Raw genomic sequence first — 18,020 nt, 5'->3', positions numbered from 1 at the left:
AATTTTTCGGGTTTTGTGTTTTGGTTTTGGGTTCGGTTCCGCGGCCGTGTTTTGGGTTCGACCGCGTTTTGGCAAAACCTCACCGAATTTTTTTTGTCGGATTCGGGTGTGTTTTGGATTCGGGTGTTTTTTTTAAAAAACACTAAAAAACAGCTTAAATCATAGAATGTGGGGGTCATTTTGATCCCATATTATTATTAACCTCAAAAACCATAATTTCCACTCATTTTCAGTCTATTCTGAATACCTCACACCTCACAATATTATTTTTAGTCCTAAAATTTGCACCAAGGTCGCTGGATGACTAAGCTAAGCGACACTAGTGGCCGACACAAACACCTGGCCCATCTAGGAGTGGCACTGCAGTGTCACGCAGGATGTCCCTTCCAAAAAACCCTCCCCAATCAGCACAGTACGCAAAGAAAAAAAGAGGCGCAATGAGGTAGCTGACTGTGTGAGTAAGATAAGCGACCCTAGTGGCCGACACAAACACCGGGCCCATTTAGGAGTGTCACTGCAGTGTCACGCAGGATGTCCCTTCCAAAAAACCCTCCCCAATCAGCACATGACGCAAAGAAAAAAAGAGGCGCAATGAGGTAGCTGACTGTGTGAGTAAGATTAGCGACCCTAGTGGCCGACACAAACACCGGGCCCATTTAGGAGTGGCACTGCAGTGTCACGCAGGATGTCCCTTCCAAAAAACCCTCCCCAATCAGCACATGATGCAAAGAAAAAAAGAGGCGCAATGAGGTAGCTGACTGTGTGAGTAAGATTAGCGACCCTAGTGGCCGACACAAACACCGGGCCCATTTAGGAGTGGCACTGCAGTGTCACGCAGGATGTCCCTTCCAAAAAACCCTCCCCAATCAGCACATGACGCAAAGAAAAAAAGAGGCGCAATGAGGTAGCTGACTGTGTAAGATTAGCGACCCTAGTGGCCGACACAAACACCGGGCCCATTTAGGAGTGGCACTGCAGTGTCACGCAGGATGTCCCTTCCAAAAAACCCTCCCCAATCAGCACATGACGCAAAGAAAAAAAGAGGCGCAATGAGGTAGCTGACTGTGTGAGTAAGATTAGCGACCCTAGTGGCCGACACAAACACCGGGCCCATTTAGGAGTGGCACTGCAGTGTCACGCAGGATGTCCCTTCCAAAAAACCCTCCCCAATCAGCACATGACGCAAAGAAAAAAAGAGGCGCAATGAGGTAGCTGACTGTGTGAGTAAGATTAGCGACCCTAGTGGCCGACACAAACACCGGGCCCATTTAGGAGTGGCACTGCAGTGTCACGCAGGATGTCCCTTCCAAAAAACCCTCCCCAAACAGCACATGACGCAAAGAAAAATAAAAGAAAAAAGAGGTGCAAGATGGAATTGTCCTTGGGCCCTCCCACCCACCCTTATGTTGTATAAACAAAACAGGACATGCACACTTTAACCAACCCATCATTTCAGTGACAGGGTCTGCCACACGACTGTGACTGATATGACGGGTTGGTTTGGACCCCCCCCAAAAAAGAAGCAATTAATCTCTCCTTGCACAAACTGGCTCTACAGAGGCAAGATGTCCACCTCATCATCACCCTCCGATATATCACCGTGTACATCCCCCTCCTCACAGATTATCAATTCGTCCCCACTGGAATCCACCATCTCAGCTCCCTGTGTACTTTGTGGAGGCAATTGCTGCTGGTCAATGTCTCCGCGGAGGAATTGATTATAATTCATTTTAATGAACATCATCTTCTCCACATTTTCTGGATGTAACCTCGTACGCCGATTGCTGACAAGGTGAGCGGCGGCACTAAACACTCTTTCGGAGTACACACTTGTGGGAGGGCAACTTAGGTAGAATAAAGCCAGTTTGTGCAATGGCCTCCAAATTGCCTCTTTTTCCTGCCAGTATAAGTATGGACTGTGTGACGTGCCTACTTGGATGCGGTCACTCATATAATCCTCCACCATTCTTTCAATGGTGAGAGAATCATATGCAGTGACAGTAGACGACATGTCCGTAATCGTTGTCAGGTCCTTCAGTCCGGACCAGATGTCAGCATCAGCAGTCGCTCCAGACTGCCCTGCATCACCGCCAGCGGGTGGGCTCGGAATTCTGAGCCTTTTCCTCGCACCCCCAGTTGCGGGAGAATGTGAAGGAGGAGATGTTGACAGGTCGCGTTCCGCTTGACTTGACAATTTTCTCACCAGCAGGTCTTTCAACCCAAGCAGACTTGTGTCTGCCGGAAAGAGAGATCCAAGGTAGGCTTTAAATCTAGGATCGAGCACGGTGGCCAAAATGTAGTGCTCTGATTTCAACAGATTGACCACCCGTGAATCCTTGTTAAGCGAATTAAGGGCTCCATCCACAAGTCCCACATGCCTAGCGGAATCGCTCCGTGTTAGCTCCTCCTTCAATGTCTCCAGCTTCTTCTGCAAAAGCCTGATGAGGGGAATGACCTGACTCAGGCTGGCAGTGTCTGAACTGACTTCACGTGTGTCAAGTTCAAAGGGCATCAGAACCTTGCACAACGTTGAAATCATTCTCCACTGCGCTTGAGACAGGTGCATTCCACCTCCTATATCGTGCTCAATTGTATAGGCTTGAATGGCCTTTTGCTGCTCCTCCAACCTCTGAAGCATATAGAGGGTTGAATTCCACCTCGTTACCACTTCTTGCTTCAGATGATGGCAGGGCAGGTTCAGTAGTTTTTGGTGGTGCTCCAGTCTTCTGTACGTGGTGCCTGTACGCCGAAAGTGTCCCGCAATTTTTCTGGCCACCGACAGCATCTCTTGCACGCCCCTGTCGTTTTTTAAATAATTCTGCACCACCAAATTCAAGGTATGTGCAAAACATGGGACGTGCTGGAATTTGCCCATATTTAATGCACACACAATATTGCTGGCGTTGTCCGTTGCCACAAATCCACAGGAGAGTCCAATTGGGGTAAGCCATTCCGCGATGATCTTCCTCAGTTGCCGTAAGAGGTTTTCAGCTGTGTGCGTATTCTGGAAACCGGTGATACAAAGCGTAGCCTGCCTAGGAAAGAGTTGGCGTTTGCGAGATGCTGCTACTGGTGCCGCCGCTGCTGTTCTTGCGGCGGGAGTCCATACATCTACCCAGTGGGCTGTCACAGTCATATAGTCCTGACCCTGCCCTGCTCCACTTGTCCACATGTCCGTGGTTAAGTGGACATTGGGTACAGCTGCATTTTTTAGGACACTGGTGACTCTTTTTCTGAGGTCTGTGTAAATTTTCGGTATCGCCTGCCTAGAGAAATGGAACCTAGATGGTATTTGGTACCGGGGACACAGTACCTCCAACAAGTCTCTAGTTGGCTCTGCAGTAATGATGGATACCGGAACCACGGTTCTCACCACCCAGGATGCCAAGGCCTCAGTTATCCGCTTTGCAGTAGGATGACTGCTGTGATATTTCATCTTCCTCGCAAAGGACTGTTGGACAGTCAATTGCTTGGTGGAAGTAGTAAAAGTGGTCTTACGACTTCCCCTCTGGGATGACCATCGACTCCCAGCAGCAACAACAGCAGCGCCAGCAGCAGTAGGCGTTACACGCAAGGATGCATCGGAGGAATCCCAGGCAGGAGAGGACTCGTCAGAATTGCCAGTGACATTGCCTGCAGGACTATTGGCATTCCTGGGGAAGGAGGAAATTGACACTGAGGGAGTTGGTGGGGTGGTTTGCGTGAGCTTGGTTACAAGAGGAAGGGATTTACTGGTCAGTGGACTGCTTCCGCTGTCACCCAAAGTTTTTGAACTTGTCACTGACTTATTATGAATGCGCTGCAGGTGACGTATAAGGGAGGATGTTCCGAGGTGGTTAACGTCCTTACCCCTACTTATTACAGCTTGACAAAGGGAACACACGGCTTGACACCTGTTGTCCGCATTTCTGTTGAAATAGTTCCACACCGAAGAGCTGATTTTTTTGGTATTTTCACCAGGCATGTCAACGGCCATATTCCTCCCACGGACAACAGGTGTCTCCCCGGGTGCCTGACTTAAACAAACCACCTCACCATCAGAATCCTCCTGGTCAATTTCCTCCCCAGCGCCAGCAACACCCATATCCTCCTCATCCTGGTGTACTTCAACACTGACATCTTCAATCTGACTATCAGGAACTGGACTGCGGGTGCTCCTTCCAGCACTTGCAGGGGGCGTGCAAATGGTGGAAGGCGCATGCTCTTCACGTCCAGTGTTGGGAAGGTCAGGCATCGCAACCGACACAATTGGACTCTCCTTGTGGATTTGGGATTTCGAAGAACGCACAGTTCTTTGCGGTGCTACTGCTTTTGCCAGCTTGAGTCTTTTCATTTTTCTAGTGAGAGGCTGAGTGCCTCCATCCTCATGTGAAGCTGAACCACTAGCCATGAACATAGGCCAGGGCGTCAGCCGTTCCTTGCCACTCCGTGTGGTAAATGGCATATTGGCAAGTTTACGCTTCTCCTCCGACAATTTTATTTTAGGTTTTGGAGTCCTTTTTTTACTGATATTTGGTGTTTTGGATTTGACATGCTCTGTACTATGACATTGGGCATCGGCCTTGGCAGACGACGTTGCTGGCATTTCATCGTCTCGGCCATGACTAGTGGCAGCAGCTTCAGCACGAGGTGGAAGTGGATCTTGATCTTTCCCTAATTTTGGAACCTCAACATTTTTGTTCTCCATATTTTAATAGGCACAACTAAAAGGCACCTCAGGTAAACAATGGAGATGGATGGATACTAGTATACAATTATGGACGGACTGCCGAGTGCCGACACAGAGGTAGCTACAGCCGTGAACTACCGTACTGTGTCTGCTGCTAATATAGACTGGTTGATAAAGAGATGTCGTAGTATGTATGTATAAAGAAGAAAGAAAAAAAAACCACGGTTAGGTGGTATACAATTATGGACGGACTGCCGAGTGCCGACACAGAGGTAGCCACAGCCGTGAACTACCGTACTGTACTGTGTCTGCTGCTAATATAGACTGGTTGATAAAGAGATGTCGTAGTATGTATATATGAAGAAGAAAGAAAAAAAAACCACGGTTAGGTGGTATACAATTATGGACGGACTGCCGAGTGCCGACACAGAGGTAGCCACAGCCGTGAACTACCGTACTGTACTGTGTCTGCTGCTAATATAGACTGGTTGATAAAGAGATGTCGTAGTATGTATGTATAAAGAAGAAAGAAAAAAAAACCACGGTTAGGTGGTATACAATTATGGACGGACTGCCGAGTGCCGACACAGAGGTAGCCACAGCCGTGAACTACCGTACTGTACTGTGTCTGCTGCTAATATAGACTGGTTGATAAAGAGATGTAGTAGTATGTATGTATAAAGAAGAAAGAAAAAAAAACCACGGGTAGGTGGTATACAATTATGGATGGACTGCCGAGTGCCGACACAGAGGTAGCTACAGCCGTGAACTACCGTACTGTGTCTGCTGCGACTGGATGATAAATAATGATATAAAAAATATATATATATCACTACTGCAGCCGGACAGGTATATATATTATATAATGATGGACCTGCTGGACACTGTCTGTCAGCAGAATGAGTTTTTTATAGAATAAAAAAAAAACACCACACAAGTGAAGTCACACGACGAGTGTTTAACTTTTTCAGGCAATCACAATATAGTATACTACTAACTATACTGGTGGTCAGTGTGGTCAGGTCACTGGTCAGTCACACTGGCAGTGGCACTCCTGCAGCAAAAGTGTGCACTGTTTAATTTTAATATAATATGTACTCCTGGCTCCTGCTATAACCTATAACTGGCACTGCAGTGCTCCCCAGTCTCCCCCACAATTATAAGCTGTGTGAGCTGAGCACAGTCAGATATATAATATATACATAGATGATGCAGCACACTGGGCTGAGCAGTGCACACAGATATGGTATGTGACTGTCTTGTACTCCTGGCTCCTGCTATAACCTATAACTGGCACTGCAGTGCTCCCCAGTCTCCCCCACAATTATAAGCTGTGTGAGCTGAGCACAGTCAGATATATAATATATACATAGATGATGCAGGCATGCAGCACACTGGGCTGAGCAGTGCACACAGATATGGTATGTGACTGAGTCACTGTGTGTACCGTTTTTTTCAGGCAGAGAACGGATATATTAAATAAAACAACTGCACTGCTGGTGGTCACTGTGGTCAGTCACTAAACTCTGCACTCTCTTCTACAGTATCAGCCTCAGGTCAATCTCTCTCTCTCTCTCCTAATCTAAATGGAGAGGACGCCAGCCATGTCCTCTCCCTATCAATCTCAATGCACGTGTGAAAATGGCGGCGACGCGCGGCTCCTTATATAGAATCCGAGTCTCGCGAGAATCCGACAGCGTCATGATGACGTTCGGGCGCGCTCGGGTTAACCGAGCAAGGCGGGAAGATCCGAGTCGCTCGGACCCGTGAAAAAAACCATGAAGTTCGTGCGGGTTCGGATTCAGAGAAACCGAACCCGCTCATCTCTAGTACACACCCATATGACAATGGCCATACCCACACAATATTAGCCACACAGCTCCTCAGCTTTTCACAACAGGCCCTTGATCATTTTCACCTTGCACTTATCACTGGTTTATCACTTCCGTATGCCTTCTCCAGGTTAATACATCTGCCCCAAGATACGCTATGCAATCTGGCACTACATCAGCGACCGTATGTCCTTTTATTCTGTATTTATAGACATGAAATATATAAAATTTTGTTTTTGTCTTACTTTAACAATACTCCTTTGTATCGAGGTTCAGAATGTTTTAAACTAGCCATGAAGAGAATTACGATTTGATCTAGCGAGGCTACCATTCTGATGAAATTAAGACCTGACTAAAACCCATAGGGGGGAATTCAATTGATGCAGGAAATTTGGAAAACCCCGCAGCCGTGGAGATTTGCTATTCATTTGCAGGACTTAAAATGGGACAAGCGGTACTTTTGCCCGGGGCGCCGCCTTCCGGAGGGTGCAGGCGCCATCCGGAGGGCGCTGCACCAGGGCAAGATCCGCCACTGTGCCCCCCGCAGTGCCCTGCTGTGCCCCCCCCCCCCGCTTTGAAGGGAACCAGACGCGTAGCGTCTAGTTTCCCTTCATTGAAAGGACCTTAGTTGTGCGGTGCGCGATGACGTCATCGCGCACCGCACAGCAAAGGTCCTCTCCATGAAGGGAAACAAGACGCTACGGTCTAGTTTCCCTTCATGTAGAGGACCTTTGCTGTGCGATGCGCGATGACGTCATCGCGCACCGCACAGCATAGTGGCACAGACACTAGGGGTCATAATTGACCTCTAGTGTCTATGCTGTTCTATGGGAGAGACGTAATAACGTCTCTCCCATAGATCGAAGAGAGGAGAAGAGCGGCGCCGCCGGCGGATGGGGGTCTGCAGCGGTCTGGATCAGGAACGGGGATGGTAAGTATACTTTTTATTTATTTATTTATTTTCTTTCAGCGTCGTGACCACGCCCCCATTTGAAGCCACGCCCCCATATTTTGCCCGGGGCGCCACAAGACTAAGAACCGGCCCTGAATGGGACGTGGTGATTTCTATAGAAATTACTGCATATTTTTTCTTACACATCCAGAGGAAGTCTGATTCTTCCTTAGATCGTTAATTTGCAGGACTTAAAATGGGAAATCACTGAATCTTTTTTCCTACACCTCCAGAGAAAGTCTGATTCTAACTAAGGGTGTAATTCCAAGTTGATCACAGCAGGAATTTTTTTAGCAGTTTGGCAAAACCATGTGCACTGCAGGGGAGGCAGATTTAACATGTGCAGAGAGAGTTAGATTTGGGTGTGGTGTGTTCAATCTGCAATCTAATTTGCAGTGTAAAAATAAAGCAGCCAGTATTTACCCTGCACAGAAATAAAATAACCCATCCAAATCTAACTCTCTCTGCACATGTTATATCTGCCTCCCCTGCAGTGCACATGGCTTTGCCCAACTGCTAAAAAAATTCCTGCTGCGATCAACTTTGAATTACCCCCTAAAATCTAGAGATGAGCGCCTGAAATTTTTCGGGTTTTGTGTTTTGGTTTTGGGTTCGGTTCCGCGGCCGTGTTTTGGGTTCGAACGCGTTTTGGCAAAACCTCACCGAATTATTTTTGTCGGATTCGGGTGTGTTTTGGATTCGGGTGTTTTTTTCAAAAAACCCTAAAAAACAGCTTAAATCATAGAATTTGGGGGTAATTTTGATCCCAAAGTATTATTAACCTCAAAAAACATAATTTACACTCATTTTCAGCCTATTCTGAACACATCACACCTCACAATATTATTTTTAGTCCTAAAATTTGCACCGAGGTCGCTGTGTGAGTAAGATAAGCGACCCTAGTGGCCGACACAAACACCGGGCCCATCTAGGAGTGGCACTGCAGTGTCACGCAGGATGTCCCTTCCAAAAAACCCTCCCCAAACAGCACATGACGCAAAGAAAAAAAGAGGCGCAATGAGGTAGCTGTGTGAGTAAGATTAGCGACCCTAGTGGCCGACACAAACACCGGGCCCATCTAGGAGTGGCACTGCAGTGTCACGCAGGATGTCCCTTCCAAAAAACCCTCCCCAAACAGCACATGACGCAAAGAAAAAAAGAGGCGCAATGAGGTAGCTGACTGTGTGAGAAAGATAAGCGACCCTAGTGGCCGACACAAACACCGGGCCCATCTAGGAGTGGCACTGCAGTGTCACGCAGGATGGCCCTTCCAAAAAACCCTCCCCAAACAGCACATGACGCAAAGAAAAAAAGAGGCGCAATGAGGTAGCTGACTGTGTGAGTAAGATTAGCGACCCTAGTGGCCGACACAAACACCGGGCACATCTAGGAGTGGCACTGCAGTGTCACGCAGGATGTCCCTTCCAAAAAACCCTCCCCAAACAGCACATGACGCAAAGAAAAAAAGAGGCGCAATGAGGTAGCTGTGTGAGTAAGATTAGCGACCCTAGTGGCCGACACAAACACCGGGCCCATCTAGGAGTGGCACTGCAGTGTCACGCAGGATGTCCCTTCCAAAAAACCCTCCCCAATCAGCACATGATGCAAAGAAAAAGAAAAGAAAAAAGAGGTGCAAGATGGAATTATCCTTGGGCCCTCCCACCCACCCTTATGTTGTATAAACAAAACAGGACATGCACACTTTAACCAACCCATCATTTCAGTGACAGGGTCTGCCACACGACTGTGACTGATATGACGGGTTGGTTTGGACCCCCCCCCAAAAAAGAAGCAATTAATCTCTCCTTGCACAAACTGGCTCTACAGAGGCAAGATGTCCACCTCATCTTCACCCTCCGATATATCACCGTGTACATCCCCCTCCTCACAGATTATCAATTCGTCCCCACTGGAATCCACCATCTCAGCTCCCTGTGTACTTTGTGGAGGCAATTGCTGCTGGTCAATGTCTCCGCGGAGGAATTGATTATAATTCATTTTAATGAACATCATCTTCTCCACATTTTCTGGATGTAACCTCGTACGCCGATTGCTGACAAGGTGAGCGGCGGCACTAAACACTCTTTCGGAGTACACACTTGTGGGAGGGCAACTTAGGTAGAATAAAGCCAGTTTGTGCAAGGGCCTCCAAATTGCCTCTTTTTCCTGCCAGTATAAGTACGGACTGTGTGACGTGCCTACTTGGATGCGGTCACTCATATAATCCTCCACCATTCTATCAATGTTGAGAGAATCATATGCAGTGACAGTAGACGACATGTCCGTAATCGTTGTCAGGTCCTTCAGTCCGGACCAGATGTCAGCATCAGCAGTCGCTCCAGACTGCCCTGCATCACCGCCAGCGGGTGGGCTCGGAATTCTGAGCCTTTTCCTCGCACCCCCAGTTGCGGGAGAATGTGAAGGAGGAGATGTTGACAGGTCGCGTTCCGCTTGACTTGACAATTTTGTCACCAGCAGGTCTTTCAACCCCAGCAGACCTGTGTCTGCCGGAAAGAGAGATCCAAGGTAGGCTTTAAATCTAGGATCGAGCACGGTGGCCAAAATGTAGTGCTCTGATTTCAACAGATTGACCACCCGTGAATCCTTGTTAAGCGAATTAAGGGCTGCATCCACAAGTCCCACATGCCTAGCGGAATCGCTCCGTGTTAGCTCCTTCTTCAATGCCTCCAGCTTCTTCTGCAAAAGCCTGATGAGGGGAATGACCTGACTCAGGCTGGCAGTGTCTGAACTGACTTCACGTGTGGCAAGTTCAAAGGGCATCAGAACCTTGCACAACGTTGAAATCATTCTCCACTGCACTTGAGACAGGTGCATTCCACCTACTATATCGTGCTCAATTGTATAGGCTTGAATGGCCTTTTGCTGCTCCTCCAACCTCTGAAGCATATAGAGGGTTGAATTCCACCTCGTTACCACTTCTTGCTTCAGATGATGGCAGGGCAGGTTCAGTAGTTTTTGGTGGTGCTCCAGTTTTCTGTACGTGGTGCCTGTACGCCGAAAGTGTCCCGCAATTCTTCTGGCCACCGACAGCATCTCTTGCACGCCCCTGTCGTTTTTTAAAAAATTCTGCACCACCAAATTCAAGGTATGTGCAAAACATGGGACGTGCTGGAATTGGCCCAGATTTAATGCACACACAATATTGCTGGCGTTGTCCGATGCCACAAATCCACAGGAGAGTCCAATTGGGGTAAGCCATTCCGCGATGATCTTCCTCAGTTGCCGTAAGAGGTTTTCAGCTGTGTGCGTATTCTGGAAAGCGGTGATACAAAGCGTAGCCTGCCTAGGAAAGAGTTGGCGTTTGCGAGATGCTGCTACTGGTGCCGCCGCTGCTGTTCTTGCGGCGGGAGTCCATACATCTACCCAGTGGGCTGTCACAGTCATATAGTCCTGACCCTGCCCTGCTCCACTTGTCCACATGTCCGTGGTTAAGTGGACATTGGGTACAGCTGCATTTTTTAGGACACTGGTGACTCTTTTTCTGAGGTCTGTGTACATTTTCGGTATCGCCTGCCTAGAGAAATGGAACCTAGATGGTATTTGGTACCGGGGACACAGTACCTCCAACAAGTCTCTAGTTGGCTCTGCAGTAATGATGGATACCGGAACCACGTTTCTCACCACCCAGGATGCCAAGGCCTCAGTTATCCGCTTTGCAGTAGGATGACTGCTGTGATATTTCATCTTCCTCGCAAAGGACTGTTGAACAGTCAATTGCTTACTGGAAGTAGTACAAGTGGGCTTACGACTTCCCCTCTGGGATGACCATCGACTCCCAGCGGCAACAACAGCAGCGCCAGCAGCAGTAGGCGTTACACGCAAGGATGCATCGGAGGAATCCCAGGCAGGAGAGGACTCGTCAGACTTGCCAGTGACATGGCCTGCAGGACTATTGGCATTCCTGGGGAAGGAGGAAATTGACACTGAGGGAGTTGGTGGGGTGGTTTGCGTGAGCTTGGTTACAAGAGGAAGGGATTTACTGGTCAGTGGACTGCTTCCGCTGTCACCCAAAGTTTTTGAACTTGTCACTGACTTATTATGAATGCGCTGCAGGTGACGTATAAGGGAGGATGTTCCGAGGTGGTTAACGTCCTTACCCCTACTTATTACAGCTTGACAAAGGGAACACACGGCTTGACACCTGTTGTCCGCATTTCTGGTGAAATACCTCCACACCGAAGAGCTGATTTTTTTGGTATTTTCACCTGGCATGTCAACGGCCATATTCCTCCCACGGACAACAGGTGTCTCCCCGGGTGCCTGACTTAAACAAACCACCTCACCATCAGAATCCTCCTGGTCAATTTCCTCCCCAGCGCCAGCAACACCCATATCCTCCTCATCCTGGTGTACTTCAACACTGACATCTTCAATCTGACTATCAGGAACTGGACTGCGGGTGCTCCTTCCAGCACTTGCAGGGGGCGTGCAAATGGTGGAAGGCGCATGCTCTTCACCTCCAGTGTTGGGAAGGTCAGGCATCGCAACCGACACAATTGGACTCTCCTTGTGGATTTGGGATTTCGAAGAACGCACAGTTCTTTGCGGTGCTTTTGCCAGCTTGAGTCTTTTCAGTTTTCTAGCGAGAGGCTGAGTGCTTCCATCCTCATGTGAAGCTGAACCACTAGCCATGAACATAGGCCAGGGCCTCAGCCGTTCCTTGCCACTCCGTGTGGTAAATGGCATATTGGCAAGTTTACGCTTCTCCTCCGACAATTTTATTTTAGGTTTTGGAGTCCTTTTTTTTCTGATATTTGGTGTTTTGGATTTGACATGCTCTGTACTATGACATTGGGCATCGGCCTTGGCAGACGACGTTGCTGGCATTTCATCGTCTCGGCCATGACTAGTGGCAGCAGCTTCAGCACGAGGTGGAAGTGGATCTTGATCTTTCCCTAATTTTGGAACCTCAACTTTTTTGTTCTCCATATTTTATAGGCAGAACTAAAAGGCACCTCAGGTAAACAATGGAGATGGATGGATTGGATACTAGTATTGGATACCTGCCGACTGCCGACACAGAGGTAGCCACAGCCGTGAACTACCGCACTGTACACTGGTTGATAAAGAGATAGTAGTATACTCGTAACAACTAGTATGACACTATGACGACGGTATAAAGAATGAAAAAAAAACCACGGTTAGGTGGTATATATTATAATAATAATACAATTATGGATGGACGGACTGCCTGCCGACTGCCGACACAGAGGTAGCCACAGCCGTGAACTACCGCACTGTACACTGGTTGATAAAGAGATAGTAGTATACTCGTAACAACTAGTATGACACTATGACGACGGTATAAAGAATGAAAAAAAAACCACGGTTAGGTGGTATATATTATAATAATAATACAATTATGGATGGACGGACTGCCTGCCGACACAGAGGTAGCCACAGCCGTGAACTACCGCACTGTACACTGGTTGATAAAGAGATAGTAGTATACTCGTAACAACTAGTATGACACTATGACGACGGTATAAAGAATGAAAAAAAAACCACGGTTAGGTGGTATATATTATAATAATAATACAATTATGGATGGACGGACTGCCTGCCGACTGCCGACACAGAGGTAGCCACAGCCGTGAACTACCGCACTGTACACTGGTTGATAAAGAGATAGTAGTATACTCGTAACAACTAGTATGACACTATGACGACGGTATAAAGAATGAAAAAAAAACCACGGTTAGGTGGTATATATTATAATAATAATACAATTATGGATGGACGGACTGCCTGCCGACTGCCGACACAGAGGTAGCCACAGCCGTGAACTACCGCACTGTACACTGGTTGATAAAGAGATAGTAGTATACTCGTAACAACTAGTATGACACTATGACGGTATAAAGAATGAAAAAAAAACCACGGTTAGGTGGTATATATTATAATAATAATACAATTATGGATGGACGGACTGCCTGCCGACTGCCGACACAGAGGTAGCCACAGCCGTGAACTACCGCACTGTACACTGGTTGATAAAGAGATAGTAGTATACTCGTAACAACTAGTATGACACTATGACGACGGTATAAAGAATGAAAAAAAAACCACGGTTAGGTGGTATATATTATAATAATAATACAATTATGGATGGACGGACTGCCTGCCGACTGCCGACACAGAGGTAGCCACAGCCGTGAACTACCGCACTGTACACTGGTTGATAAAGAGATAGTAGTATACTCGTAACAACTAGTATGACACTATGACGACGGTATAAAGAATAAAAAAAAACCACGGTTAGGTGGTATATATTATAATAATAATACAATTATGGATGGACGGACTGCCTGCCGACTGCCGACACAGAGGTAGCCACAGCCGTGAACTACCGCACTGTACACTGGTTGATAAAGAGATAGTAGTATACTCGTAACAACTAGTATGACACTATGACGGTATAAAGAATGAAAAAAAAACCACGGTTAGGTGGTATATATTATAATAATAATACAATTATGGATGGACGGACTGCCTGCCGACTGCCGACACAGAGGTAGCCACAGCCGTGAACTACCGCACTGTACACTGGTTGATAAAGAGATAGTAGTATACTCGTAACAACTAGTATGACACTATGACGACGGTATAAAGAATGAAAAAAAAACCACGGTTAGGTGGTATATATTATAATAATAATACAATTATGGATGGACGGACTGCCTGCCGACTGCCGACACAGAGGTAGCCACAGCCGTGAACTACCGCACTGTACACTGGTTGATAAAGAGATAGTAGTATACTCGTAACAACTAGTATGACACTATGACGGTATAAAGAATGAAAAAAAAACCACGGTTAGGTGGTATATATTATAATAATAATACAATTATGGATGGACGGACTGCCTGCCGACTGCCGACACAGAGGTAGCCACAGCCGTGAACTACCGCACTGTACACTGGTTGATAAAGAGATAGTAGTATACTCGTAACAACTAGTATGACACTATGACGACGGTATAAAGAAAGAAAAAAAAATACCACGGTTAGGTGGTATATATTGTAATACAATTATGGATGGACGGACTGCCTGCCGAGTTCCGACTGCCGACACAGAGGTAGCCACAGCCGTGAACTACCGCACTGTACTGTGTCTGCTGCTAATATAGACTGGTTGATAAAGAGATAGTATACAATACATACAACAATATACTACTATACTGGTGGTCAGGCACTGGTCACCACTAGTCACACTGGCAGTGGCACTCCTGCAGCAAAAGTGTGCACTGTTTAATTTTAAATTAATATAATATTATGTACTCCTGGGGGCTCCTGCTATAACAACCTGCAGTGCTCCCCAGTCTCCCCCACAATTATTATAAGCTTTGCCTTTTATACATTGATGTGCAGCACACTGGGCTGAGCTGAGTGCACACAGACTGAGTCACACTGTGTGACTGGCTGCTGCTGTGTATCGTTTTTTTTCAGGCAGAGAACGGATATAGCAGAGAACGGATATATTAAAATAAATAAAAGTTAACTAACAACAACTGCACTGGTCACTGTGGTAAACTCTGTCTGACTCTGCACAATCTCTCTCTCTCTTCTAATCTAATTTCTAATGGAGAGGACGCCAGCCACGTCCTCTCCCTATCAATCTCAATGCACGTGTGAAAATGGCGGCGACGCGCGGCTCCTTATATAGAATCCGAGTCTCGCGAGAATCCGACAGCGTCATGATGACGTTCGGGCGCGCTCGGGTTAACCGAGCAAGGCGGGAGGATCCGAGTCTGCTCGGACCCGTGAAAAAAACATGAAGTTCGTGCGGGTTCGGTTTCAGAGAAACCGAACCCGCTCATCTCTACTAAAATCGTTAATATAGATATCCTGATACGGCTCATCTGTAAGGAATTAGCTACCAGAGACGGGAGACTACAGATCAGTATTCCCGAATGAATAGAGGACGGACGTGGTAATTTCATGTTAATTTATAACATGGCCATGTTTTAATATTGAAGCAACAATGAATATGCTACAATTCACTGTTTTGCACTGCAATTAAGGATTTCAATGTGCTGCTGTTAAATGTGCTAAGTAAAGCCTGATTCTAACTGATTGCTGGCGACAGAACTGTTTGCTGATCCTTTAATTAACAACAACCTTGCAGAATTATGGATAAAGAAAAGCCTCTTTCTGTGAAGGAGTACAAACTACCTTTGTTTTTTCAGATATAATAGCATCTTATTTACCTAGACAAGCTTGAATTGTTTTTACTATAATGTTATACATGACTGCATTGTGAATAATAACTGTGTTGCAGAGTGGAAACAGTTGTAGCATTTTTGCGACTCACAAAGATTGAGGAGATAAATTAAAAGCTATATGCATAGAGTTAATATCCACCTGACTGGCCTTTGTGACTCGGAAAAGGGCACATAGAGAGGACTGTTTAGGGAAGTGTGAAAAAGTTGTTTTAATAATATTCTGCTGATATATGTTTTAAATTGCATCAGACAATAAAACAATTATAAAAATAAAAACTATTTTATGTAAATACACAGTTTGCCAGCGCTTTCAATCTTTGGTTTCTTGTTTGGTTTTAAAGGGTTGAGTATTCTGTTTCTGTGAAAGCTGCTGCAAATTTGTTATCCACACTGGGTATTTAATTGGCGCTAGGGAAACTTGTTTTTCTCCTATTTCTGTTTGAGCTAACCAGTCAATTAGTCATGAGGAAGAAGAGACAGTTGGCATTTGGTTCAATGAGGCAGTCTCTTTAATACATAAGTACCAGATGAACCAATATTCATGTAAATGTAAACGTAAATATTCACTAGAAAATTGTGACTTTACTTCGTGCCTAAGTGAGGTCTAAGCCCAGGATTCTTAAATTCTAACCTATTCTAATCCTGTCCCATTACACTAAAAATGTCAGTTTATTTGAATGTTTTATCTACCAGGGAATAACAGACTTCATTTCTACAGGACCAAACATGATTTAATTTGGGTGTTAGTATATATAATGACCTATTTTGACTGTTAGAACCTAAAAATATCTATTTACTGTATATTACTTAAGTTGACACAATACTGATTCACTGTGGAAATGTGGAATGGGAAGCTTTCAAATGTAATTCATATATACAGATGTGTCCTGGTACAGCCTTTCTATGTAGCGTATGCAGCGCGACTGGCAGTTCCTGAGATTTGTGGGGCCAAGCGTAAGCATGCATTCGCGATCCATTCGCTTCTATGGAAAAGTCATGTCTGTGAATGGATCGCAGCCTCCCGCGGCATAACGCAGGGAGCAAAGGCTGCAAGGAAGAAGCAGGACACATCTGTAATAAAGGCACAGTGTTTCAAACATAATAATATGTTGCGTGGTTTTGGTTTATTTTCAGACAGCGTATACATTCCTAAACTGAGATTTTTAAAACCTATAAAATCATAAAACATGGATTGAAAAACCTATTTCTAGTTTTTTAGATCCTAAAAATGTAAGTCACTAGTTCCTAATAAATATATAGGCTGAATGTTCTTCTAGTTCACAATTGCGCTGCCCCCACTCTGTGTACTGTATGTGAAGAGTTAGTTTTGAAATGTTAGGTGTATAGTAAATACAAAATTACAACTCTTTACATAGAATCCCCCTGTTTTATTATACAATACTTACATAAGACTTTTTTTTAGTTTGTCTGCCTTTTCTTGAAGCTTCTGGATCTCTTTCTCATTATTTTCAGATGTGTTCTCAGTTGCTTTCTTTCTCCACTTTTCATCCAAATGTCTTCCCAACTCCATGGCCAAGCCTTCCACTGAATTTACATTAAATCTAAAATAAGATTACATTTTGAAGACAAGATCACATTAATCAATTTGGTCACCTCTATAAATAACAGTACAAAACATATTTGTATTTGTATTATATATGTTGGTGGACAGGGTGGGAATGGGTCAATTTGCATTATTTTACCTACAATGCAATGCTGCACTTCATTGCAGTGGGGGCCATGATGACACCTCTGCCAAACACACTTGGAAGTGGCTGGGATGTGGGAGGGTGACTTTCTCTCTCGAGAGTCCATGTGGTAGATAACCTTATTGTCATTATCCATTCTGTAAAGGTGGTGGATAATAGGTTGCAGATCTGGGGGTGTGATGTCACTCTCAGTGCCCTAAAAGCCACAGCATGGTTGACATGCTGCTGGCATTTGGTGGTGGTGATAGGGATCATTCTAGAAAACCGGGGCGTGTCAACCCTGATTTCTAGGTGTGCCAAAGCCAGTGGTTGCATCCTTGGATGTAGCTTCATTGGCTCCAGCAGCGCAATTTGACCAGGCATCCTGAGTAAACAGTAAGTTTTGTTTTACGGAGCGTTTACATATGGGGAATGCAGTCAAAACTGTGTACTGCAAACTACAAAGTTTGGTGGAGGAGGAAACATTTTCAGGAGCTGTGTTTCATGGTTAGTCCTGGATATCAGAGCTATAGTGAAGGGAAATCTTAATGCCACAGCATAAAAAGAATTTCCAGATGTATTGTCTGCTTACAACTTTGTGATAATAGTTTGAGGAAGATCCTTTCCTGTTTTA

General features: G+C 45.7%; 1 protein-coding gene across 3 annotated transcripts in view; it reads right to left on the bottom strand.

Annotated features, from left to right (window-relative positions):
* Nucleotides 1–18,020, bottom strand: part of DDX60 (DExD/H-box helicase 60) — a 422,428-nt gene that overhangs the window by 108,368 nt on the left and 296,040 nt on the right. For all 3 annotated transcript variants that reach the window (XM_063920417.1, XM_063920418.1, XM_063920419.1), the window contains one exon: nt 17,105–17,260. In XM_063920417.1, coding sequence (XP_063776487.1) covers nt 17,105–17,260 — 156 coding nt within the window. The remainder of the gene's footprint in view (nt 1–17,104; nt 17,261–18,020) is intronic.

Source organism: Pseudophryne corroboree, chromosome 1, assembly GCF_028390025.1.
Source record: "Pseudophryne corroboree isolate aPseCor3 chromosome 1, aPseCor3.hap2, whole genome shotgun sequence".
NCBI lineage: Eukaryota > Metazoa > Chordata > Amphibia > Anura > Myobatrachidae > Pseudophryne > Pseudophryne corroboree.
This window is presented reverse-complemented; position numbering and strand designations above follow the sequence as displayed.